We start from the raw sequence: 27350 nt of genomic DNA on the forward strand, positions 1-27350 counted from the left end.
TTATGAACATGAGCCCAAAAGCACAAGCAGCAAAAGAAAAAATAAACAAGTGGGACTATATAAAACTAAAAAGTTTCTGCACAGCTAAAGAAACAATCAACAGAGTGAAAAGACAACCTACAGAGTGGGAGAAAACTTTTTGCTAACTATCCATCTGACAAGGGACTAGTATCCAGAAAATACATAGGACTCAAGCAATTATACAGTAAAAAAATAAATGACCCAGTTAAAAAATGGGCAAAGGAGTTGAATAGACATTTTTCAAAGGAAGACATACAAATGGCCAACAGATATATGAAAAAATGCTCAACATCACTAGTCATCAGAGAAATGCAAATTAAAACCACATTGAGATACCACCTCACTCCAGTTAGACTGGCTGTAATCAAAAAGATGGTGAATAACAAATGCTGGCACGGGTGTGGAGAGAAGGGAACACTACTGCACTGTTGGTGGGACTGTAAATTAGTCCAATCACTTTGGAAAACAATATGGAGGTTTCTCAAACAACTACAGGTAGATCTTCCATATGATCTAGCAATCCCTCTTCTGGGTATATATCCAGAGTAATGGAAATCATCATGTCGAAGAGATACCTGCACTCCCATGTTTACTGCAGCTGTGTTTACAATAGCCAAGATATGGAACCAACCTAAATGTCCATCAATGGATGATTGGATAAGGAAACTGTGGTATATATACACTACGGAATACTACTCTGCCATAAAAAAGAATGAAATACTCACATTTGCAACAACATGGATGAAGCTGGAGAAGTTTATGTTGAGTGAAACAAGCAAAGCACAGAGGGATAAATACTTCATGTGCTCACTCATATGTGGGAGCTAAGAGAGAAAGGAAGGAAGGAAAGAAAGACCACAGTAGTGCTGTGGTCTAACAGAGGGAGGGAACATTCCTAGGGCTACAAATAGGAGTGGAGGGGAGGGGGGAGGGCGGTTGGGGGATAAATGGGAGGGGACAAAAGATAGAAAAGTAATTTCTGGTAATGGGTATGCCCCCAGTACGAATCTGACCCTCACATCATGGGCAGGAGGGGGGACAATTAGCTTTGTATCTCATGAATATTCTTAACAAACAAAAAAACCTTTGATTGTATAATTTTTTAGTCATTAAGTTTTTGGACTCTTTACCAGTGCCTATAGTATAGAGCCGAAATGCCTAGTCTGGAATTTGAAATCCTATTATTATCTCATGATGAAGATGCACTCTTACTTGGAAAAATTAAATGAACTAACAGAAATGAACAGTCGTTTAAAGAATGAGAATAGAGAAACGATTTGGGAAGTTCTCTAGGTGAAAACAAGAGGCACGTAACTTGTTTTAGACTCTTTCTTAAAGTTTTCTGATAATTTTGTCCTTGGTTTAACTCCGTTTGAAAATTAAGCTGAATTATATTTCAAAATAATTGAAATACAAACAAATGAAATATAAACAAGATATTTGGTTAAAGAGTAATTCCTTATTTGGGTAAGGAATAGTGTAGAATTCAATTTTGCTTTCTTCATGCTTCGCCTAGAGAAAAAAGTAAAGTACTATAAATTTGAGGACTATGCATAGCTATGATAAAAATAACTTGAAGTAAGAAAACCATAAGGAAGAAGAGGTAGTCCCACTTGAACATCTCTCATCTCTTAGAGAACTTGAGATGTTACTAATTAAGGAGGCCATTCCTTTGCAACTCCAAAATATATTTCCAACATCCTCTTCCTCTGTTCACTTGAAATTCCAGCCAAGCTTAACTCTGTGATATTCTATTTGTCCACATCTGAACACCTCTTTAATTGAAAAAGGAATTTAACTAGAATAGATCTTTTAACCCCCATTTCTGTGTATCTTTAATTGGGCTCAGATATCACTTCTTAAGAATAACATCCTGGCTGGCCAGTTAGCTCAGCTGCTTAGAGAGTGGTGCTATAACACCGAGGTTGAGGGTTCAATACCTGTACCTCCTTCCTTGTTCTCCAAGGAAAAGCAATCTGTTTCACTTCTGAATTTCCATAATACCTTTTCTTTGACTATTTTATGGAACTTTTCACTTTCTACCTTGTGTTAGCTGTTCCTCCTCTAAGTCCTGTTCGATTACTATGAAAAGTTTGGAATTGCATTAAAATGGACCTTTAATGATAAATGGCTACTTAACAAGTGTCCTGCAGGTATGGTATCCTTATTGGATTATGATGCTTTATCTTGTCTTCTGCTTGAGGTTCAGACGTGGGATGAAATTTCTTTGGTCAGGAAGTTCCAGGACAGGTTGAATATTGCTTTTCTGGGTTAGCCGTCACTTGAATTACCTATCTCTGAGTTACAGTATTAGCACTTAGGGTTAGAAGAACTACTAAACTACTGTTTCTTAACTGGCTGAGGGTACCCAGCTCTCCCTGAGAGAAGACAGCATATTTTCAGGGCTCACAGCTCATTCCTTTTGAACATACTTTCCCTGGGGAAAAAAATAGGCAATGTGTATTTGATTACCCTGTTGGCTCTTAACTATAGGTACCTCCTGTACTAAAGAGATTTGCTTTTAACCTGTTCTGTGGTCCATCATTCATCTCCACAACTGCTCTAGAATCAAATCTGATAACTTGTTGCTTGGCAATAGTATGTCCCCTAAATAATGTACTTGGAAATCAGTTTCTCAATTCTGCTCCTTATAATTTATCAGAGATTTATGCCAAGGTTAACATTAGAAAACTTAGACCCTGTTTGAACCCTAGAAATTCAAGAAGACTAATGCTATCATCCCACTCAACTTCTTAAGAGAATGGCTCTGTAAGTCTAGATATCATACAGCTATCAAGTTTATACAGCTGCTTCAAAATTGGTACAAACCTTGTTAAGGTAGTTTGGACTGACTTTTAGAAGCTGTCGGGTCCGCTGCCGGCCGACCTGAACAGCCCTAGCCTCGTTCCTTTCAGTGGGCGAGCGAACGGCCCGGATTACTCTTTCCCTCCTGTCCCCTTTAGAAGGAGACGGGGGAAGAGAGCTGTGAAGAGAGGTGAGCACAGCCGCCGGCCCCAATCCAGCCCAGTTAAAGGACACTCAGATGCGGTGGGGGTTCTGTCAAGGCAGTTCCGTTTATTATCACACAAGCACTTGCTTTTATAGGCAGATAGGGAGGGGAGGTTTTAACATTCAGCTTAAAGGTCAAGGGCATGTATCCTGTCTCAATGCCTTTCAGGAGCGCAGAAGCACGTATTTGGCCAATATGGGCTTAAGCAAGGTTCCTGCAGACACCCCCACCCTACTTCCTCCTGGCGCCGTCTTAGGCTGCCACGTTAATACACCCTTGTGGGCCCATAATGGTACAGCTTGTAATGTCACTTAAGGTGGTGTTGGTTTTTAAGGCCCGACAGATATGGGAAACGGAAGTCATACTAGAGCAATGAAAAAACTCTAGGCGCTGGCTTTTAGATGTGCAGAAGTGACTGTGGAGGGAAATTATGTCTAGAATTTTGCTTGATCCAAGATAAACACAAATGTGAATTTCAAAATTTTTACTAAGTCTTGGTGTAACAAAAGTGACTATTAAGAAGTGACAGTTTTCCTCATTGAAAAGATATAGTGGATCTGAGTTTTGTGCATGAATGCCACATCTGAGTATTGTATATATACAGGCAATTCTTTCTCTGCCATAACAAAAATTCATACACACACACACACACACACACACACACACTTACATGGACTCTCTATATACACACACACATCTTTAATGGCACCACTTGTAATGTCACTTAAGGTGGCGTTAGTTTTTAAGGCCCGACAAGAAGCATCAACTCTTAACCTATGGCTTAATTTCATGACTTTTGACATTTCTTATAATATTTGTTCATTTGGCTTTGAAGACTGATTCCCAGATCTGACTTTAGTCACCTCCCTACCAATTATTAATATTCATTGGGATTTCTAGCCTGTCTTACCCTGTGCTTTCTTCAGTATTGCTTTATGTAACTTTGTAGAGGTAAATATTTATCTGGTCTGGGCCAGGAATTAATGAGAAGATTCTTGAACTGATCTGAGAACCTATAATTTGACTTGTACCTCTCAATTCTAAGCAGCTAAATGAATGTATGATATACTTCAATTATTAGAAGACCCTGGATCAAGGTTGTAGACTATGGAGCAGTGCTGTGGGTCTGTTCTGGAAAAGAGAGACCTCTTTGTCTTGAATATTAATCAGGGAGTGGACTTTTGTAGAATACACAGATTTTTCTTTTTGAATATCACCTGGGGTATTGTTATTCTTCTTTCCCAGTCTTTCCCACTTCATATTTAGGCAGAGAATACGCAAATTCAAAGAATGACTGAGCACTGGTAAGGAGATGAGTTTACTGGTTGGTATTATTTGCCTATTGCTACTTTTTAAAATATTGTAAACAAATTTATTATTACTACTAACCAGAGGAAAGAAATTAAAGAATCTAAGGCTAGAAGGTACATTAAAAATTCTTTATCCTAAATCTCTAACTTTACAGATGAAGAAAAAGACAGAAAAATAGAATCAGAATTGTGTTATGCAAATGTGCATACATTTTAGAGTCAGAGAAATTGGAAGTGGAATTTTAGCTCTGCCACGTATTAGCTGTGTGAATTTGGGGACATAGCCTCTCAAAACCTCAGTTTCCTTGTCTATAAAATCAGAATAACAATAGAGTTGTTCAGATGACTGACTAAAAGAGATGAAGAATGTAAAGTGTCTAAAACAATGGGTGATACATAATAAATATTCAAAATAGTGCTTGTTGTTATTATAATTATTATTAATATCAATAAAGAAGTTTTAATGAAGTGGTTGCCAACTGATTTTACATGAATTCTCTTTGTAGTACAGACTTTTTTCTCCCGTGGAGACATAGAACAAAGTAGATTTCTAAAAAAAGGCCCAAAGGGAGCCTTAGAAACTGGGGTTAGATACTGAAAGAAAAAAAGTCAATTCATTTGAAATTGGAGAGCAGAAAAGATCTGTTCTCTAGTAACTTTACAATAAGAAGAGATTATCGTTCATTTATTCTGCAAACATCTGTTAAACACCTCTATCAGGAACTTTGCTATATCCATTGTGAATGTAGAGATGAGTAACACGTAACCTCTAAAGGAATTCACAAATCAGTGAGGGAAAAGAATCTGTAAGCAGTAAAATTACAATATAGTATAGATAAGTGTTATTACAGAGACATGAACAGAAACCTCTTAGGTCACAGAAAACTAAATTTTCCCTAAGTAAATCGAGTGTGAAAGTGCAGAAAAGATGGAAGTAGTTGGGGAAGACCTTATTGAGAACATAGCCTACGCTAATAAAAGTGGAATGAAACTAGGTAGAGAATCTAGATTTGTCCTTGAACCTGCGGCAAAATGCCCACATCAGAGTTGACTAATAGAAAACAGGCCAGTGAATATCTAAAGAAAGGAAGGTAACATTTATGGTGTGTTTCAAATATGCGTGGCATTGGGCCAAAAGCTTTCACATATATTACCTCATTTAATTTGCAATAGATACAATACTATATTTTATTTATTACACTGGTGTACTATGATTGCCTACCTATATTTAATTTCTTTGCAAAAGCCTTACAACCTATAGTAATATTTCAGATATAGGAAATGACTGGGTTAATGGCAATCAATATCTGTGAGAGAGGAAACAGAAAATAATGAAAGACTATACTTTAGGCCAGTGGTTCTCACTGAGGTTACTGGACCAGCAATATGAGCATCATCTATGAACTTGTTAGAAATGCAGATTTTCTGGCTCTACACCAGACCTTACTGAATCAGAATTCCTGGGGATGGGACCAGCAATCTATATTTTAAGAAGGTTTCCAGGAGATAATAATAACCTGCTTTAGGCCAGGAGTCAGCAAACTACAGCATGTGGACCTAATCCAGTCCATAACCTCTTTTTGTAAATAAAATTATATTGAAATACAGCCATACCAATTCATTTATCGTTGTTTATGGATGCTTTTGTGGCAGATTTGATGTAGTTGTAACAGAGACCTTATGGCCTGCAAAGTCAAAAGTATTTACTATCTGCTACTTTCCAAAAATGTTTGCTGACTCCTGCATTAGGCCTTAGGCACTATATAAAGGTCTAAATTTTGAATGTGTAAGCAGATATTTGCTAATATGATTGAAGACCATGAAGGAAAAAGGACATTTTTCATGGTTTTAAGATTCTTAACCTGTTATCTTTCCCTTTTAGTCAAGGAAACTATCTAAATGGGCCTTTTAGTTCAAGTCTACTGACAATCCCGAAGCAAAGGTCATCTTCTGCGTCAGTGACTCACCATGTAGGTCTGAGAAGAGCTGGTAAGAAATCATTCTTTATGATTTAAATATGGGAGTTCTCAAAGTATATGGTAGCATAAATTGATTTCATTACACATTTATAGCTAATTTTGAATACCATTTTATGTGTTGGAAGTTAACATGACTAAACAATTTGGATTGGATACTAGCTGACCATATGCTAATTTATCCAATAAGCTTTTTTTTTAATATCTCTGTACTAGGCACTTTGTTAGGCACTAGGGATTTGGAAATAAAATACAAAACTATTTTACTAATCTGAATAGTTGCAGATCCAGAACAGGGAAAATCTTCAGGAAAGGATATTTCTTTTGTGCAATAGTAATTGTGAAGAAATAGGAAAAACCTCAATTAATCCAGGCAAGTCATTCTAATGGGAATTTTCTTTAAATTAAAAGACTATGGAATGCTTCAAAACTTCTTGGATGAAAGATATTCTACAAATACAACATACATAGCAGAGCAGTACTGATATTCTGCTTTTAAAATACATTATGGCTGATATCAGACAGGTGCAATGGCATATACAGTCACAATTTTATACACATTACAAAGTAAAACATGTGAAAAGACAGGAAAATATTGATAATCAAGAAAAGCAGGCACTAGAAGGAGATCTACATATGATATTGATAATGGATTTAACAGTCTTTAAAAATAACAATGTTTTAAAAGAAATAGAAGGCAAGATGGGAAAAATGTATGTAAACTTTAAACAGAGAACTGGAACACAAAATGTAAGAGACTTAAGGGACAGAGTCAAAAGTTCTAATATATGTGTGAATGAAGTCTCAAATGGAAAGGAGATAATAGGTAGAAAAGAATAATTTTCCAAAGCTATTAAAAGAATGCAACCAATAAATTTATAAAGCTTAGTGAACCCCAAGGAGGATAAATACAGAGAAAATCACAGCTAAGTATATCAGAAAAAATTTCAAATGCAACCAGAAAAGGGTTATTTTCTAAGGAGCAACCATAATACTGACAATGACTTTTCAATAACCACTATGTAAGCTAAAGGCAATGGAATGGCAGACTTAAAGTGTTGGAAGAACAAAATTGCTAACATAGAATTCTTTATCCAATGAAATCCTTAAAAAATTAAAGTGAAATAAAAACTTTTTTTCAAAGTGCCCCCCCCCCCAATAGTAACTAAGTGTGGTGATGGATATGTTAATTGATTTGATAATGGTAACCATGTCAGTGTATATACATAAATTAAATCATGTCTTGAATATATAGAATTTTTATTTGTCAATTATATCTCAGTAAAGCTGGGGAAGATCTTTTCACCAAGTCAGATAAGAAGTTAGAAAAAAATGAAACTTTGTTTTGTACAAACATAAGCTGAAAGCATTTGTTGCTAGCAGACTTGTGCTACTAAGATTCAGCAAAGGAATTTCCTTAGATAGGAGGAAAATGACCCAGATTGAAGCATGGAACTGCAGGAACAAATAAAAAGCACTGGTAAGGCTAAATAGATGGGTGAGTATAAGGAAATATTCATGAGTAAAGACAACAATAATAGCTTCCTTTGTAGCATTTTTAATATACGTAGAAGTGACATATATGGTAATAATAGCATAAAGAGTGGGGGCGGGGTAAATAGACTTAAAGTTTTTGTAAGGAACTAGCAATCATTGAAAGTAGTCAAAAGTCCTAATTTAAGAGATACTAATATTTCAAAAATACACATTATAATATCCAGGGGACAATTAAAAGAATAGGAAAACATATAATAAGGGCTGACTTGTTAGCTCAGTTGATTAGAGTGTGGTGCTGATAATACCAAGGTCCAGAGTTCGATCCGTATACCAGCCTGCTGCCAAAAAATTTTTAAAAATTTAAAAATTTAAAAAAGAAAAACAAGAAAAAGATATAACTAGAAAGCTAATATGGGAGGTAAAATGATGTGATTTTAAAAAAATTTGAATAATTCAAAAGAATCCAAGGAAAGAAAAATAAGAAACAAAAACAGAAGGAATGAATAAAAAGTGAATAGCAAGATTGTGGATTAAAAACACTGTATTACATTAAACATACACCCGGGGGTCAGAGGAAAAGATCCGAGCAGAGTTGTTACAATATATTATCTAAAATGTCCAGTTTTCAACAAAAAATTGGACTGTACACTCCAATTAAAAAACAAATATTGTCAGACTGAATTAAAAATACAAGACTCAACTATAAGCTCTTTACGTGAGGCGTACTCTAAATATAAGGACACAGATAGATCTGATCTCATAGCAGTAAATACATGAACTAAAAATTGATAGAATTAAAGGTTGAAACAGACAAATCAATATTCATATTTGGAGGCTTTAACTCTCATTAACTAGTAGAATAAGTAGACCAAAATAGTATAGATATATGGGAGACTTGAACATGATTAACTGACTTGATTTAACTGACTATAAAACACTACACCTAGCCATCATAGGGTACTTATTTTTCTAAGAACACAAAATATTTATCACAACAGACTGTTCGCTTGACTGTAAAGCAAATCTCAATGAGTTTCAAAGGATTAAAATAATATAAAGAGATCAACTTCTGGAATGGCAAAGGGAGGATCTCACTCTCGTACTAAAACAACAAAAATAGTTGCAAAACAGTTTCAGAAGTCTGGAACTTAACAAAAGCCAGAAGAGCTAGAGGTCATCTATCCAAGAGAACTACTGAACCTTGGTAAGACAGAGGATTCTGTGACGTTTTAATTTGGTGCATCACTGTCTCGCCCTCTTTTTCCAGCTCGGTGGTACAGTAGTCAAAAGCCAACAGCTTTGCAGCCATTTGGATAGGTCTGACCTCTCTTGGAACCCCATTAAAAGCATCATTCCTAGAGCTCAGTAAATATTTTGTCCAAACTTACATCTCCCTGGAAAATTTCTTATTCTCCAGGTATTGTGGCTATTTGATTTGATCATAGCTCAGCTCACCAACACAAAACAAAAATTAAAAAAAATCCTACTCCCAGGCATTGCCAAGATGATAGCAGTCTGCTGACAACTTTGTGACTGTCTCAGGCTGTGATTTCAGTTGTGGCAAATAAGCATTGACTGAGAATTTAAGGAAAATCCTAACTAGATGACCATAGGGAACTTTGGAAAGCACTGACATGTTCCTGGAATCTAATAGTCTGCACACATGTACAAGGCTGAACTCATGCCCAAGAAGGATCTGGGAAAGGAGAAGGCTCAAAGTCACTCATCTCTGGCTGACCTTTAGGCCCTGCACAAGCAGAAAGTGAAAGCTAAGGCTGTCTTATAAGCCACCTGAAGTTTGAACATGTGTCTTTTCACACAGATTCCCTTGACAAAAGATAGAAGACATATAGATAAGACATTTAAAGAAATCTACTGACTAATTGTTTGCTAATCTCTAAATTATACTCACCCAGGGATGACTCTTAAGAAGCCAAGCTTAAAAATAAGATCAAGAACTTACAACAACAACAACAACAAAAATCTAGCAGAGACGTAAGTGGCTACACACCACAAAGAAAACAGAATCTAGATAATTAGTCCAGGAAAGTCACTAAGGAAATAATCGGAAAGAAGAAAACAAACAAAAAGTCAGCAACATAATAAACCTTGGTCATAGGAGGGATCTAATACCATAGTTGTTACAATATTTTATCTAAAATGTTCAACAAAAAATTATGAAACATTCAAAGAAACAAGAAATGTTTTGCTATGGACATGAAAAAAAAAAGTAGCCAACAAAAAATTTTTCTGAAGGGCTTGGATTTTTAGACTTAGTAGACAAAGACTATAAATTTGCTATTATAAATATGTTTACAGAAAGAGGAAACCATGTTTGAAGTATTTAAGAGGAATATGACAATAGTGTCTCACCAAAGAGAATACAAATAATTAGAAATTATAAATTTACAAAATAATGTTAATAATTATGAGGTAATTGCCACTTCTACTCAATATTGGATTAAAGGTTCTAGCCAGAGCAATTAGGTAAAAAGGAATGAAAGGAAGAAGTAATACTATATTTGTAGATGACGTGATTTTTATATACAAAATCCTAAGAAATTCACTAAAACCTATACAACCAATAAACAAGTTTATCAATGTAGCAGTATATAAGATCGATATACAAAAATTAGCTTTATTTCTATACACTATCAATGAACAATCCCAAACTGAAATTATGAAAATAATTCTGTTTATAGTTAGCATAAGAATAAAATATCTTCAAAGTTAAAAGGGAAGGGGAAAAAAGAATAAAATACTTTGAAATAAATTTAATAAAACAGTACAATACCTTTACAGTGAAAACTATAAATCATTGTTGAAAGAAATTAAAGAAGACCTATATAAATGGAAAGACATCCCATATTCATGGAACAGAAGACTAAATTAATATTGTTAAGATGGCAGTATTCTCCAGATTGTTCTAGATTCAGCACAATCCTTATCAAAACTTGAGCTGGCTTCTTTGTAGAAATTGCCAATCTGTTTCCAAAATTCATATGGAAATGTAAGGGTCCGAGAATAGTTAACACAGTTCTTTAATAAAAAATTAGAGGATTCACACTTCCAAATTTTAAAACTTAACTACCAATCTACAGTAATCAAGACAGTGTGGTGAAGGCATAAGGATTTTCCAAGTCAATGGAACAGAATTGAGAGTCCAGAAACAAATTTTTACATTTATGTTCAAGTGATTCTAAACAAGGGCGCAAAAATAATTCAATGGGAAATGAACAGTGTTTTCAAGAAATGGTGCTGGGACAAGTGGATGTAGACATGCAAAAGAATGAATTTGGAACCCTACCTCTCATCGTACTCAAAAATTAACTCAAAATTCATCATAGACTCAAATGTAAAAGTTAAAATCATAAGAGATAACAAGTATTGTCAAGGGTTTGGAGAAAAGCAACCCTTGTACACTGTTGGGAATGTAAATTGGTACAGCCATTACAGAAAACAGTATAGTGTCCTCAAAAAAATAAGAATAAAACTACCATATGACCCAGCAACCCCTATTTTGGATATATCTAAAGGAAATTGTTAGTACCTCTTAGAGGCATCTGTGCTCCCATGTTCACTGTAGCATTATTTACAGTAGCCAAGATATGGAAACAATCTAATTGTCCATTGATGGATGAATGGGATAAAGAAAATGCGGTACATATATACAATAGAATACTATTCAGCTGTAACGGATCCTGTCATTTGTGACAACATGGATGAACCTGGAGGACATTACGCTCAGAGAAATAAGCCAGGCATAAAAAGAAAATACTATATGATCTCACTTACAAGGGTACTTCAAAGAGTTCAGGGAAAAATTGAATTAGAAGATAATATGAATCTTTCCCTGAACTTTTTGCAGTACCCTCATGTAAGTGGTATCTAAAAAAGGAAGAATATATAGAAACAGGATGGAATGGTAAGTAGAATATATAGAAACAGAGTGGAAAGTAGAATTATATAGAAACAGTGGAATGGTGGTTACCCAGGGCTGGGGGCGGGGGGTAGGGGGTGGAAATGGGAAGATGTAGATATGTAAGATTAATAATTGTAGATATGTAAGATAAATAAGTGTAGAGGTCTAAGGTACAGCATGAGGACCATAGTTAAATAATATTTTATTGCCTACTGGAAATTTGATAAGAATAGATTTTAGGTGCTCTTCCCCGCCCCCTCAAAAGCTGGCTGTATGAGATGATGAATACGTTAATTTGCTTGACTATAGTAACCATTTCACTATGTATGTGTATATAAAAACATCATGTTTTATCTCTTAAATATATACAATAAAAATAAATAAAAATAGTGCATATTATGAAAAAGGCTTTCATTTCACAGCTTGTACTGGAACTATGAACTGGTAGCCAAACAAAGTAAAATGGATCCTATTTAAAAAAAATTAAAACCATAAAGCTTATAGAAGACAACATAGAAGAAAATATTTGTGACTTTGAGTTTAAAGTGTTTTTAAATGTGACACCAAAAGCATAGTTCGTGAATGAAAAATATTGATGAATTGGAATTCATCAAAATTAAAAACAATTTGTACTTCAACAGACATCACCAAGAAAGTGAAAAGACAATCCACAGGATGTGAGAAATGTTGACAAGTCATATATTTGACAACAGACTTGTATCCAGAATATATAAAGAACTCTTACAACTCAGTAATAAAAAGACAAACGACCCAATTAAAAAATGGACAAAAGATCTGAATAGATTTTCTCCAAAGAAGGATAGACAAATGGCCCATAACTATATGAAAAGATGCTCAGCATTTTTAGTCAATAGAGAAATGCAAACCAAAACCACAATGAGCTATCACTTGACACCCACTACGATATCTGTAATGATAAAGAGAGACAATAACAAGTTTTGGTAAAAATGTTCAGAAGTTAAAACACTCATATATTGCTGGCGGGAAAGTAAAATATTATAGCTACATTGGAATACAATTTGGCAATTTGTTGAAATGTTAAACACAGAGTTACCATATGACTCAGCAGTTACACTCCTAGATATATACCCAAGTGAAATGAAATCATATGTCCACACGAAAACTTGTGCATAAATGTTCACAGCAGTATTATTCATGATAGCCAGAAAGTAGAAACAACCTAAATTACTACCAAATAATGAATAGATAAACAAAATGTGTTTTACCTATACAATGGAATATTATTCATCACTATAATAGAATGAGGTAGTGATACATACTACAACATGAATGAACCTTGAAAACATTATGCTAAGTGAAATAAGCCAGGAACAAAAAAACCACAAAGTGTATGAGTACATTTTTATGAAGTGTCTACAATAGACATATCCATTGAAAGTTTATTAGTGGTTACTATGGTTTTAATGTTTGTGTCCTCCCCATAGGTTTCATATGTTGGAACCTAATCCCCAATACAACAGTATTTAGAGATGGGGCCTTTAGGAGGTAATTTGGTCATGACAGCAGAGCCCTCATGAATGGGGATTAGTGCCCTTTTGAAAGAGGTCTAGGTAGTTAGCTAACTACTTCTGCCACATAAGTACACAATGAGAAGGCACCATCTCTGAAGCAGAGACTGAGCCTTCTACAGACATCAGATATGCTGGAATCTTGATCTGTGACATACCAGCCTCTAAAATTGTGAGAAATAAATTTCTGTTATTTATAAGCTACCCATTCTATGGTATTCGGTTATAGCAGCCCAAATGGACTAAGACACTGCTGTATCAAATTACCACAAACTTAGTGACTTTAAAACTACACAAATTTATTATCTTATAGTTCTGGAGGGTAGAAGTCTGAAATTTTTCTCACTGGGCTAAAAGCAAGGTGTCAGCAGGGCTGTTTTTCCTGTAGGCTCTACAGAAGAATCCATTTCCTTTGTATTTTCCAGCTTCTAGAGGCCTTTCTAAAGTTTCCCTGCATTCCTTGGCCCATAGCCCTATTATTCTATCTTCAAGGCCAACAATGTCAGTCAGAGTCCTTATGTTGCTGTGTCTTTGGTTCTTTCTTCTGCCTCTCTCTTCCACTTATAAGGACCCTTGTGATTCATTGGGTACACCTGGATAATCCAGAATAATCTGCCCATCTCAGCATTAACTGATTAGCAACCTTTAGGTCCATTTGCAACCTAAATATCTCTTTGCCATGTAACCTATTCATAGGTTCTGTGGTTTAGGATATGGATATTTTTAGGGACCATTTTTCTGCCTACCACAACCAATTTTATACAACTTTTTCAATGAAAGAGAAAGAGAAAACACCATTTTTTTTATGAGACTAGTATAACCCTGATACCAGAATCTGACAAGGACATTACAAGAAAATTAGAGGCCAACATCTCATGTGAATAGAGATACAAAAGCCCTAAATAAAAAAGCCGCAAATGGAATTGAGCAGTATACATGGGTACTTCCAAAAGTTCATGGAAAGATTCATAATATCTTTTAATTCTACTTTCCACAAATTTTTTGAAGTTCTCTTGTTTAAAATGGTAATACATCATGACCATTTCAGGGAGTATTCCAGGAATGTAAAGTGTGTTTAACATTTAACACAGCATTAATAGAATAAAGGAGAATAATCATATGGTAATCTTAGTTGACGCAAAGAAAGCATTTGATGTAGGTTTATTTGGTAAATTTGATAATTACTTGTAATTTAAAAATTTAAGTAAATTGGGAATAGAGGGAACATCCTTAGTCTGATAAACAGTATCTACCAAGAATGTATTGCAAACATAATGCCTAATGATGAAATGTTGAGTGCTTTTTTCCTGACTTTAAAAACATAATAAAGATGTCCAATATCAACACTTGTTTCCAACATTTTCCTGGAATTTTTAGACAGTGAATTAAGAAAAGATAAAGAAATAAAAAGGAATAAATATTGGAAAGGAAGATGTAAACCCTTTATCAGTAGATTACCTTTTTGTATAAATAGAAAATCTACATGAATAAAAATATAGTAAAATGAGTAATAAAAACATTTTGCAAGGTTGCTGGATACATAATAATTAAGTGTATTACTCTCTACTATTGGAAAATGAAATAATTGGAAAATGAAAGCCAACACCATTTATAAGAGTTGACTGGTTAGCTAAGTTGGTTAGAGCATAGCTCTGATAACACTAAGGTCCAGGGTTTGACCCCTGTACCAGCCAGCTGCCTAAATAAATAAATAAAATAAAACAAAATAAAAAACACCACTTACAGCAACATGAAAAGCCATCTATTGATTGCTAGAGATAAATCTAATGAAAAACATGCAGTACTTTTATACTTCTTGACTTTAGACTGGGGAAAGATTTCCATAATCAGACACAAAAATATTCACCATATGGGATTACATGAATAAATTTGACTACTAAAAATTAACAATTTCTCTTTATCAAAAAATCATATATAAAGAACTGAAAAGAAAATATAAAATCTGATAAAGAACTAGAATTCAGCTATATAAAGAATTGTAAGTCATTGGAGGAATTATAGACAACTGTATTAACTTTCTGTTGCTGCACATCAAATTACCACAAATATAGCAGTTTCTGTGCATCATGAGTCCACAGAGAGCTTAGCTGAGTCCTCAGCCTGTGATGTCATAAGGCTGTAATCAAGGTGTTGGCTCAGCCGTGTTCTTATCTGGAGGATCAACTAGGTATGAATCAGCTTCCAAGCTCATTCAGGTTGTTATCAGAATTCATTTTCTTTGATTCTGGCTTTTTGATGGCTATTGGCTGGAGTCCACCCTCAACATCTAGAGGCTGCCCACAGTTCCTTATCACATGTTCTTCCTCAATATGGCTGATTACTTCATGAAGCCAGGAAGGAGAATCTCTAGAGTTAGTCTGCTAGCAAGATAGTGACCATAACCTAACATAATTATGGGAGTGACTTCCCATCATTCTTCTGTTGATAAGCAAAGCAGACTTACCCACACTCAGCATGAAGGGATTATACAAGACATGAACACTAGGAGGCAGGGATTAATGGGACTTCCTTATAGTCTATCTGTCACAACAACCTAATAGAAAAATGAGCAGAAGTCTTGTACGAGCACTTCAGAAGAGACTACAAGTGGCATACAAACATGAAAGGTGCTTAACTTCGTTAGTAATCAAGAAATAAAGATGTGAAAGTACAATGTCCTCTACTTATCAAATTGGCAAAAGGTAAAGAATATCTATATGTTCTATAGGTATATACATATATGTCTGTAGGTATATAGACATATAGATATATAGAGTGAGTATATAAGGGATTGACACACAATTGTGAGGGCTAGAAAATCTGAAATTTTTAGGTCAGGCTGGCAGGCTAGAAATTCCAGCTGAAGTTGATGTTTCAGTCTTGAATCTGAAGGCAGTCTGGAGGCAAAATTTCTTCCTCTTGGGGAGACCTCAGTCTTTTCTCTTCAACTAATTGGATGAGACCCACCCACATAATACAAATTAATCAGCTTTACTAAAAGTCTACAACTTTGAATGTTATTCACATCTAAAAAATATCTTCACAGCAACATCTAGACTAGTGTTTGACTAAACAACTTGACTAAACAACTGGGTACCATAGCCTAGCAAAATTGATACCATCACACACATCCAGAAAGGCCTTAAAATGTTGTTGGTCCTTAAATACTGTAAATAACAGTAATTAACAGTAACAGAGCTTTCCTCTCTGAATCATACTTTACTTGGATCTTTATTTCCAAATAAAATTTTAAATCTGCCTACCTTTCTCCAGGTATATCCAGACTGCCTTAGTTCAAAGCACTCAGCAAAGATTTTTGGAAAAAATCAACAGGATCAGAGACTCATACTGTGTGTTCCTGAAGCTCTGTTTTTTTCTTATTTTAGCACTTAGCACTTAAAAAAAATAATAATGGCGTATAGAGTATATTCTCCATTATACTCCCGATTTATTGAGTTGCAGGGATGGTATCTTTTTCTCCATTGTGAAACCCAGCACATTTTCTATTTCTATATTGCTATAGTAGGCTCTCAAATATTTGCTGAATGAATGAATAAGCTGTAAATGTTTGAATGTATTTTTTAAAGGGATCTTCCGTTGTGTTAGCATATAAATTGATCATATCCTCAACTTGCTTAATGCTATTAAGAACTTTTGTTCTTTAATAAAATTAAATTTTACTGAATTGGAAAAAATTCAATAAAATTTGGTAGGATGCTTTGCTTATGTGGATAATCAAGATGGTAGGAACACAAAATGTGAAACGGAAAGACCAATATGAATAAGGAAAATTTGTGCCACATAGTGTATACATTCTATTCATACTCTTTATATTTAGCTGTTGTGTACTATTTTGCCAGAGGATGTTTACTCAGCTGTCATTGATGATGACAAATATGATAAACATTGCTTAAATTCTAGAATGTCTTGAAGCCCCATGTAGAAATTTATCATTTAATTGTAAATACTTTGCTTTCTTTAAGGAAGAAAGATGCTCTTAAATACACAAACATATACAATAAACACGTAGACATTTATATTTACCTGTCTCCTTTCTTTTAATTTTTTAAGGTGCTTTCCCCATCCTGAATCCTGTGAATTCTCCTAGCCATGGACCAGTGACTGCTGGCTCTCTAAGTAATCAGTCAACCATAGAATTTCCTGATACTACTGATTTTCTTACTAAGCCAAGTGTTATTTTACATAGATCTCTGGGCAATGTACCCAATACACCAGATTTTTATCAGCAACTTAGAAATTCTGATAGCAATCTGTGTAACAGGTAAGTTTCCCAAGTGCTTATTATTTCTTACTCAAAATGTAGATTGTTTTAATAAAGTATTACCAGTTTTCTAGTTCTGTATTTTAACTAGATGATAGATGAACACTGTATTCTCTTTATTTATCTAGTAGTTTTTATTATAAATATTTTCTCATTTCAGTGCTATTATTAATTTTCTAATTAAATCATTTCCACGTGAGGGGAAATAATGGTATTCTTCCCATTATAACATATCAGTGAATATAGAGAGAATTATTTTAGTATACACTACTTTACTGCCTATTCATAATACCCAGTATATATGGTGTTTAATCTCATTCCTGCTTTGATAGTAGTAAGTGTTTACCTCAGACCCCAATGTTGATTTTCTTTTTTTAAAAAAATTTTTGTTTTGTTTTTATTGGTTATGAATATTCATGGAGTACAACGCAAAATATGCTATTTCCTTTTTTTCCGGCAGCTGGCCAGTACAGGGATCTGAACCCTTGACCTTCATGTTACAAGATGGTGCTCTAACCAACTGAGCTAACTGGCCAGCCCCGTCAAAATACGTTATTTCTTTCAGGGACACACAGATGCTTTCTAGGATAAAGCCTTTTAAGATTATAGATTGGAATATTAGGATGTGTTGCAGTTGGGATCTTGGTTAAATATTCAATAGATCATCAAATTATGTTTAGGTAAAAAAAATTTACCTCATTTATCATATATTTTTATCTACTTTATTCTACAAGCTGTGGACATCAAATACTGAAATATATTTCAACATCTGATTTGGATGGTGCAGACTGCCATAGTGGAAAACCAGGTGAGAGTGCACAAGTCATATGTGTTTGAGTTTAAGAGCGATTTCTTACAGTGTTTTTAGAATGGATAAATGAGAGGGTTTAATAACAAATGCTGGCAAGGATGTGGAGAAAAGGGAACTCTTCTACACTGTGGGACTGTAAATTGGTACAGCGATTATGGAAAAAGTATGGAGGTTTCTCAAACAACGACAGATAGAACTACCATATGATCCAGCAATCCCACTTCTGGGTATATACCTAAAGGAATGGTAATCATCATGTTGAAGGGATACCTGCACTCACATATTCATTGCAGCTCTATTTACAATAGCAAAGAGTTGGAACCATCCTAAATGGCCATCGACGGATGACTGGATAAAGAAAATATGGTATATACATACAATGGAATACTATTCAGCCATAAAAAACAAAGAAATTCTGCCATTTGCAGCAACATGGATGAGCTTGGAGAAAATTATGTTAAGTAAAATAAGCCAGCCACAGAAAGAGAAATACCACATGTCCTCACTCATAAGTGGGAGCTAAGAAACAAAGAAAGAAAGAAAGATCATAAGAAAGTGTTGATCTTTCAGAAGGAGAGAACAGACCTATAGTTACTAGAGGTGGGAAAAGGGGAGGGGACGGGGGTATAGATAGTAACTGGGTAAGGGACACAAAAAATAATTGTGATTTGTAATGATGAACATGCTAATAATATTGATTTGATCATCACATACTGTACATAAATACCGATAGTCAACTCTGTACCCCATAAATATGTATAAATAAAACTAATAAAAAATTTTTAAAAAGATAATGTTTTTATCTACTTCCCAGAGGAATTATTAAGAACAAATTATAATAATAGATGGTGAAAGTATTTTGAAGAGTAAAAAATGTGCTGTACAAATGAATGTAGTCTTCTTAAGTTATGCCTAGGGTTCATAAATAGTGAAATTATTTATATTAACATTGAAATTTATACTGTACAATCTAAGCCGAAAAGGGTTTGCATAAATTTTTTATGGCATAGAGAGGAGTTGTTTTAAAATTTGATTAATTATGGGGCCGGCCCGGTGGCGCGCTGCTACAGTGCGCCGCTTGGGAGTGTGGTGGCGCTCCCGCCGAGGGTTCGGATCCCACGTACAGACCGGTTCCCGCTCACTGGCTGAGCGAGGTGTGGGAGTAACACCGAGGGTTGTGATCCCGTTGCCGGTCCCGGTCCGGTATGGGCGCGACACTGAGGGTTGCGATCCGTTGCTGGACACGAAAAAAGACAAAAAGGGGAAAAAAAAATTTGATTAATTATATCATTCTGAAATATCTTATATCCTCAAGCAAGAAATATTATAATTATAGTTGTTTTACAACTTTAAAAAAATTGATGACTCAAACTACCAGTAATAGTTTACTAGGTAACTCATGCCAACATTTCCCCTGACAGCATCTAGAAAAGCTGGACAAACTACTTTTTAAAAAAAAATCTACTTGAGGTCATTGAAGAACTGTCAAACTCCTCAAAATTACTAGTACAAGGGCTCGCCCCGTGGCTCACTTGGGAGAGTGTGGGGCTGGTAGCGCCAAGGCTGCAGGTTCAGATCCTATATAGGGATGTCCGGTGAGCTCGCTGGCTGAGCATGGTGTGGACCACACTGTGCCGAGGGTTGTGATCCCCTTACCGGTCCAAAAAAAAAAAAAAAAAAATTACTAGTACAAGACCTGGAGGCCAATAGAAGTCCTAAGAAAGTGAACTCGGAGTATAAGGCTACCAAAAGGATGTTTGCCAATTCTGAAGGGGCCAGTAACTGATAGAATAAGCAGTCCTTTTGGTAGCTGCATGGGACTAGGGAGACAGAGATTGGAGCTGAAGGCTTGCCATGGTAGGGACCACCTGGTAAACTGAAATGCTACACCCTAGGGAAAAAGGTAAACCAGAAATAGATAGTCTCTTCCAAGGATTATAGACTTATATTAGTCCCTTTACATCCCATAAAATTTACCCTTTTAAGGTGTGCAATTCAATAGTTTCTTGTTTTTTATACTTTAAAGGGTTGTTTAAAGAAACAAACAAACAAAAACCAGTCCTTCACATACTTTTTCAAAAAATAGGAGAGAAAATTTCCCAACTCATTATATGGGACCAGAATCACCCTGACACTATTTAACCAGACAAAGGCATCACAAGGAAAGAAAACTACAGACCAGTATCCCATGTATGTATATATATATATAGAGAGAGAGAGAGAGAGAGAGAGACACACACAAAAATCTTAACAAAATACTAGTAAACTGAATCCAGCAATATCAAAAAGTAACACCACGACGAAGTAGTATTTATCTCAGGAATGCAAGGGGAGAGAGAGAGAGAGAGACACACAAAAATCTTAACAAAATACTAGTAAACTGAAATCCAGCAATATCAAAAAGTAACACCACGACGAAGTAGTATTTATCTCAGGAATGCAAGGGTGGCTGAACATTTGGAAATCAATCAATGTAATACAACATAATAATAGAATAAAGTGAAAAAACCCACATGGCAATTTCAATGGATGCAGAAAAAGCATTTGAAAAAATCCAGTACTTTCTTATGATAAAAACACTCAAACTAGTAATAGCAAAGAAGTTCCTCAACCTGATAAAAGGTATCTTTGAAAAACACACAGCTAAAACATCATTCATAATGAGAAAAACTGATGTTTTCACCCTAAGATCAAGAATAAGATAAGGATTTTTGCCATCTGCACTTCTATTCAATGTTGTACTAGAAAGTCTAGCCAGGGAAATTAGAAATAAAAAAAAAATCCACCCAGAATTTAAAGGGAGCAATAAAACTGTCCCTATTCGCAGATCATGTGAGTGTACTTCAAAAGTTCATGGAAAGATTCATATTATCTTTTAATTCTATTTTCCATGAGCTTTTTGAAGTACCCACATATAGTCCTTTATGTAGAAAATCCCAAAGAACACACATTACACAAACACACAAACTACTAGAACCAATAAACAAATTCAACAAAATCACAAGACACAAGACCAGTATACAAAAATTAATTGTATGAGAGTACTTCAAAAAGTTTGTGGAAAGATTCATATTATCTTTAATGCTATTTTTCTGCAAGCTTTTTGAAGTATCCTCATCTTTGTATATACGAGTAATGAACTATCATAAATTGAAATTAAGAAAATGTTTCTATTCACAATAGTGTCAAAAAGGATAAAGTTGTTAGGATAAACTTAACAAAAGAAGTGTAAGATATACACTGAAAACTATAAAACATCATTTAGGAAAATTAGAGAAACTATAAATAAACTGAGAGGCATTTTGTAGTAATAGATTGGAAGACTCAGTATTGTCAACATGACAATTCTGCCAAATTGATCTATAGATTCAGTGCAGTTCTTATTAAATTCCAGCAGGCTTTTTTTTTTGGATAGAAATTGACAAGTCAGTGTTAAAATTGTTGTGGAAATACAGATGATCTATAATAGCCAAAATAGATTTGAAAAAAATACAACAAAGTTGGAAGACTTAGACTGCTTGATTTTATAAAGTCAGTATAATTAAGATACTGTGGTATTGGCACAAGGATGAGCCTGTGCCAATTAATAGAAGAGAACTGAGAGTCCAAAAGGAAATTTTTATATTTATAGTCAATTGATTTTCAACAAAGAAGCCAATATAATTCAAAAGGGAAAGGATAGTTATTTCAACAAATGGAACCAGGATGATTAGATATCCACTTACCAGAAAAAGAACTTGGATCTTTGCCTCACCAAATATACAAAAAGTAACTCAAAATCTATCATATCATCACAGACTGTACACAGGTGTTGATATTCAATACTGTACCCCACAAATATGTATACTCAATTATATTTCAGTAAAAAAATATATATATATATGTATATAAAACACAATTTTTAAAAACAGGATAGAAGGAGAAGAGTGAATGTAAAGTAGAATATTGCTGATTATTTCATAGGTATTACTTTGGGATTAAAATATTAATTAAAAAATCAATCATAGACCTAAGTATAAAAACTAAAACCATGAAACTTCTAAAAGAAAATATAGGACAGAATTTTTGTGATCTTGGGTTGAGTAAAGCATTCTTAGATACAATACCCAAAACACAATCTATTAGAGAAAAAAATTGACAAATTGGGTTTCAGCAAAATTTAAAAGTATTGCATTTCAAAAGACACCAATAAGAAAGTGAAAAGATAAAGCACAGATTGAGAGAAAATATTTATAAATTATGTGCTTAAATAAGGATTTGTACCCATGATATATAAAGAACTCTTACAATTCAATAATAATAAATCAAACTACTCTTAAAAAATGGACAAAAGATTTTGGTGAAAGTCATTTGGTGGAGATAAATGAATAGGTAATGAAAAGATGATAAACATCATCAATCATTAGGGAAACACAAATTAATACTACAATGAAGTAGCACTATACTTGTTAGAATAGCTATAATTTAAAAGGGCAGTCGATACCAAGTGCTGGCAATGACACAGAGAAATCGGGACCCTTGTGCACTGCAGATGTGAATGTAAAATGTTGTAACCACTTTGGAAAACATTTTGACAGCTTTAGAAAGTTACACATAAATTTACCATATAACATAGTGATACCACAGCTAAGAATCTACTCAATAGAAAACATGAGCATTCACAGACAGGTTTGTGAATGCTTATAACATCATTATTTATGATAGTGCAAACTGGGACATCAACTAGTGAATGGATAAACATCATGTGGTATATCCATAACAATGGAATTCTCTTTAGCAATTAAAAGAATGAACTTCTGGGCCGACCCCGTGGTGCACTTGGGAGAGTGCGGCGCTGGGAGCGCAGCGACGCTCGCCGCAGGTTCGGATCCTATATAGGAATGGCTGGTGCGCTCACTGGCTGAGCGCGGTGCGGGTGACACCACACCAAGGGTTGCGAAAACCTTCCCGGTCACGAAAAAGACCAAAAAAAAAAATAAATAAAGGAATGAACTTCTGAAACATACAACATGGATGAACTTCAGAACATTATTCTAAGTGAAAGAAGCAAGGCTCAAAACATTATATATTATATAATTACTTTTATATGAAATTCTCAAAAGGCAAATTTATAGAGACAATAATGAGAACAATGTTGCCTAAGGTGAGAATAGGGGTTAAATGTAAATTGTCATGAAGAAACTTTTCTGGTGATGAGAATGTTCTGAAACTGGATTGTCATGGTGGTTGCATAACTGTAAATTTACTAAAATTGTTGTGTTGTACATTTTGATTATGGGCTTAAATGTTTGTATTTCCCCAAATTCATATGTTGAAATCTTAACCCCCAATGTGATGTTATTCGGAGGTGGGGCCTTTGGGAGAGCATTAGGTCATGAGGGCGGAGCCCTCAAGAATGGGATCGCTTCTCTCATGAAAGGGACCCCATAAAGTTCTCTAGCCCTCTTTTCTGCCATGTGAGGATGCTATGAGAAATTGGCACTCTGCAAGCTGGAGAGGGCCCTCACGAGAACTCAACCATGCTGGATGGACTCCAGGCCTCTGAAACTGTAAGAAATAAACATCTGTTGTTTATAAGCCATTCAGTTATGGTATCCTGTTATAGCAGCCTGAAATAAGACTACTCAATGGTATCTAATTATACTTAAAACTTTTAAAAAAGAATAACAATTTATTGATTGATTAGTCCTAGCTGGGATATTCTCACTTGAGGACTTTCATATGTTTGCAGTCAGATATTGGCCAGGATGACAGTCAACTGAAGGACTGACTGGGCTGAATTCCCAAGATGGATTACTCATGTATCTATTGGCTATTGACCAGTTCATCTAAATATGGCTTTTCCATGGGCTTCTTCTAATTTGTTGGCTGGATTCCAAGAGAGGAGAAAGTGGAAGCTGCCAGTCCAGTTAATGGCTCAACCCAGAAGAGGCAAAGTGTTACTTCTGCCATATAATGTTAATTAAAGCAGTTGTGAGGCCTTTTAAGATTCCAGGGAATTAGTAAATAAATGCTCTCTCTTAATGGAGGAGTGACATGAATAAATTAGAAAAGTGTGTGGGATAAGAGTCTTGTGGACATCTTTGGAAAAGAAGTAGGTACATTTATCTCAACTGGTTTTATTATCATGTGTAAGATATAGTTACTAGGAGTTCAGACCATTAAAAAGTAAATCGTGTAACATACTTCAAATGCCAACAATTTTTAGATTAACTGCTCTTTTAGAATATCGTTATAGTTACTGCCTTAACGTACCAAGAATACTTGAATCTTCCAAATTTCATTTCTTAAATGTAAATAATACTTCGTGATCATCATCAATTATATTTTTTGGTATCTTCAGTGTGTCAGGTTCAGATTTGACTAGCATTTATCTGTCACCTAGTATGTGTAACATTTAGTAAGATAGTTGTTATTATCCACATTTTACAGGGGGGAAAGTTTGTAATTATTAAATACAAAAATCAGGATTTGAACCTAGTTCTTCTGAAACTCAACTCCAAATGAATGCTATTAAGAACTCTTTTTACTTCAAAAAAATTTTTTTAAACTCTACATATTGAAATGTACACAGATCATGAGTTTAGAGCTTGATGAATTTCTATATACTGTGCAGTTAGCATCCAAATCAAGAAACAAAATATTATCAGCACCTCAGTATGTACCTTCATGCCCCCTTCCAGCCATAAACCTCAAAGGAAATGATCTTGTCTTTCAGAACTTATATGTACCAGTTTTGATATGCTTTTGAATTTTTCATAAAGAGAGTCACAGAGTATCTATCTACCTTTGTGCCTGGCTGCCTTCACTGAACATTATATTTTTAAGAATCATCCATATAGTTATATATGTTCATAATATAGTTATAGTTCATCCTTTTTGCTCTGCAGTGTTCAGTTCTATGACTATTCCACAACTTATTTATTTAATCTACTTTCAGTGGGTTTTGGGAAAGTTTCCCATTTAGGGTATTACAAATAGAACGAATGTGAATGTGTGAATGAATACTATTTGGCTACCAATTCTGCTTCCCTTTTCTATATCATTTGAGAAAACGAATATTATTAATCACATTGGCAGAGAAATAACTCACAATTTACGTTGTGGTTTAAGTTTTACAAGTGGCTTAATCTCATTCATTTATAATTATGAATTTAGACTTTTTATATCTAAAACTGATGTTAGAAATTGTTTATATCAGATTGGTAAGAAAGTTCTGGATAGGAACTTACTTTTTGTGTTTCTCACTTTTATGAAGAATTTCCTCTCTTCTCCTCTTTGATGTATAGGAGATATGTGAGGTGAGTCTACTAGGTGAAATATCTGTGTTGTCTGAGGACAAGGTAGCTGGACAAAATAGTCCAGCAAAATACACCTTAAGGGCATCATTAAGTAATTTAGATTGAACTCCTTTATGGTTCACTTTATCTAAATATTTTTGACAAATAACCTTTTTTCTTATGAAACTGTATGTATAGGGCAAATTTTATTCCTACTTATTACTATATATATTTTTTGAAAGGTGAAGAAGAAAACACCATTTTCTCAAAAGAATCATTCAGTTTTATGGAAACTCAACAAAAAGAGGAAACAGAGAAGAAAGACTGCAGAAAATTATTTTTGGAAAGTGATAATCACCTAACAGAAGAGGCACAGAATGAACAGCAACCAAATGTAAAAGATAAACTTTCAATATAATTATGTTAAGGTGGAATATGATGCTAGTTAGTATTGGTTTCATTATTTTTGCCCAGAAGAAGATTTTTAATGTAATATTTTAAAAGTTTCTACTGAGAGGTTACTATAAGTAAAATAGTGCTAGGGTTACAAATAATTAGTTCTAAACCTAACATCCTAAAGCAACAAACTATATTCATTTTTAAGTGAACACATCTTGTTTAGTTTTATAGTAGATCTATTATTTTCTATTCTGATATTTTCTTCATTGTATATTTTAAAGTACAGAGAACATGTGCACAGTCACTAAAACACAATGAAAATAATCTTATAATAGAAATGTTTTTGTTCATAAAGTTTAAAATTTAAATTTTTTGGAAAGAAAACCCCATCCATTTCTTTTGGGAAGTTATCCTAGTAATAAATGTCTGTATAAGGATATGAATTTCTTTCTCCTACCCTTTGATACCTGCAACTTCTAAAATTAAAATAATGTATTTTACATTTCTGTAGTGATTTGGAAAATTAATATTTTTATTTATAAAAGAAATATATAGATTAATAAGTCTTCTGATGGCCACAAGACATGTTTATAGTTATATGAAGAAAGCACTATACAAGGAGAAGAAATAGAAAGTACAGATAAGAGTATATAGAAAATAGTATTGACCATTTTTTAATGTTCAGTTTTAAGTGTTCTCATTTAGATGTGTGTGGATTTAATAATATTTATAAAACGTAAAGTAAAGTTTTTGTTTTTTTCCCCCATATGTATAAATTGAACAGGAAGCACTATTGGACCTGATTTTAATAGAAGATTATGACTCATTGATAGAAAAGATGAGCAACTGGAATTTTCAAATTTTTGAACTTGTAGAAAAGATGGGAGAGAAATCAGGAAGGATTCTCAGTCAGGTTTGTTTTCAAATCTCTACTTTTTTAGTATGAATAATTTTTTCTCAAATCTTTATAAAAAGTAAAATCTAAATATCTTGTAATATTGGTTTAGGTACTAGTTCACCAAAGATATTGTTCATTGAGTTATTTATTTTTTCAGAAAAACACAATATATTCATATGTTCAGTAAAAGAAATTGTTATATATTATATGTATATTATATAATTAGATAGATGTATATAAATATAGATGAAAAGTAGTTTATTTGCCCATACTAATGGGATTTAATTTAGGCTAAAGAAGTAATAAAGATTTACTTTTTCTTGATCTTGAGGCTGAAAAGTGATCTATTTCTTTTCTTTTTTTTTTTTTTTTTTTTTTTTTTTTTTTTTTTCCG

The 27350-nt window shown here is 34.1% G+C and overlaps 1 protein-coding gene across 1 annotated transcript in view; it reads left to right on the plus strand.

Annotated features, from left to right (window-relative positions):
• The window catches only part of LOC103603086 (cGMP-inhibited 3',5'-cyclic phosphodiesterase B), a 74720-nt gene that overhangs the window by 17862 nt on the left and 29508 nt on the right, over positions 1–27350 (plus strand). Inside the window, exons 5-9 of the mRNA XM_008587564.1 lie at positions 6224–6330; positions 17358–17568; positions 18303–18376; positions 25902–26060; positions 26841–26971. Of these exons, the coding sequence (XP_008585786.1) occupies positions 6224–6330; positions 17358–17568; positions 18303–18376; positions 25902–26060; positions 26841–26971 (682 nt within the window). The remainder of the gene's footprint in view (positions 1–6223; positions 6331–17357; positions 17569–18302; positions 18377–25901; positions 26061–26840; positions 26972–27350) is intronic.

The sequence above is a fragment of the Galeopterus variegatus genome, unplaced genomic scaffold (genome assembly GCF_000696425.1).
Source record: "Galeopterus variegatus unplaced genomic scaffold, G_variegatus-3.0.2 Scaffold4436, whole genome shotgun sequence".
NCBI classification, from domain to species: Eukaryota; Metazoa; Chordata; class Mammalia; order Dermoptera; family Cynocephalidae; genus Galeopterus; species Galeopterus variegatus.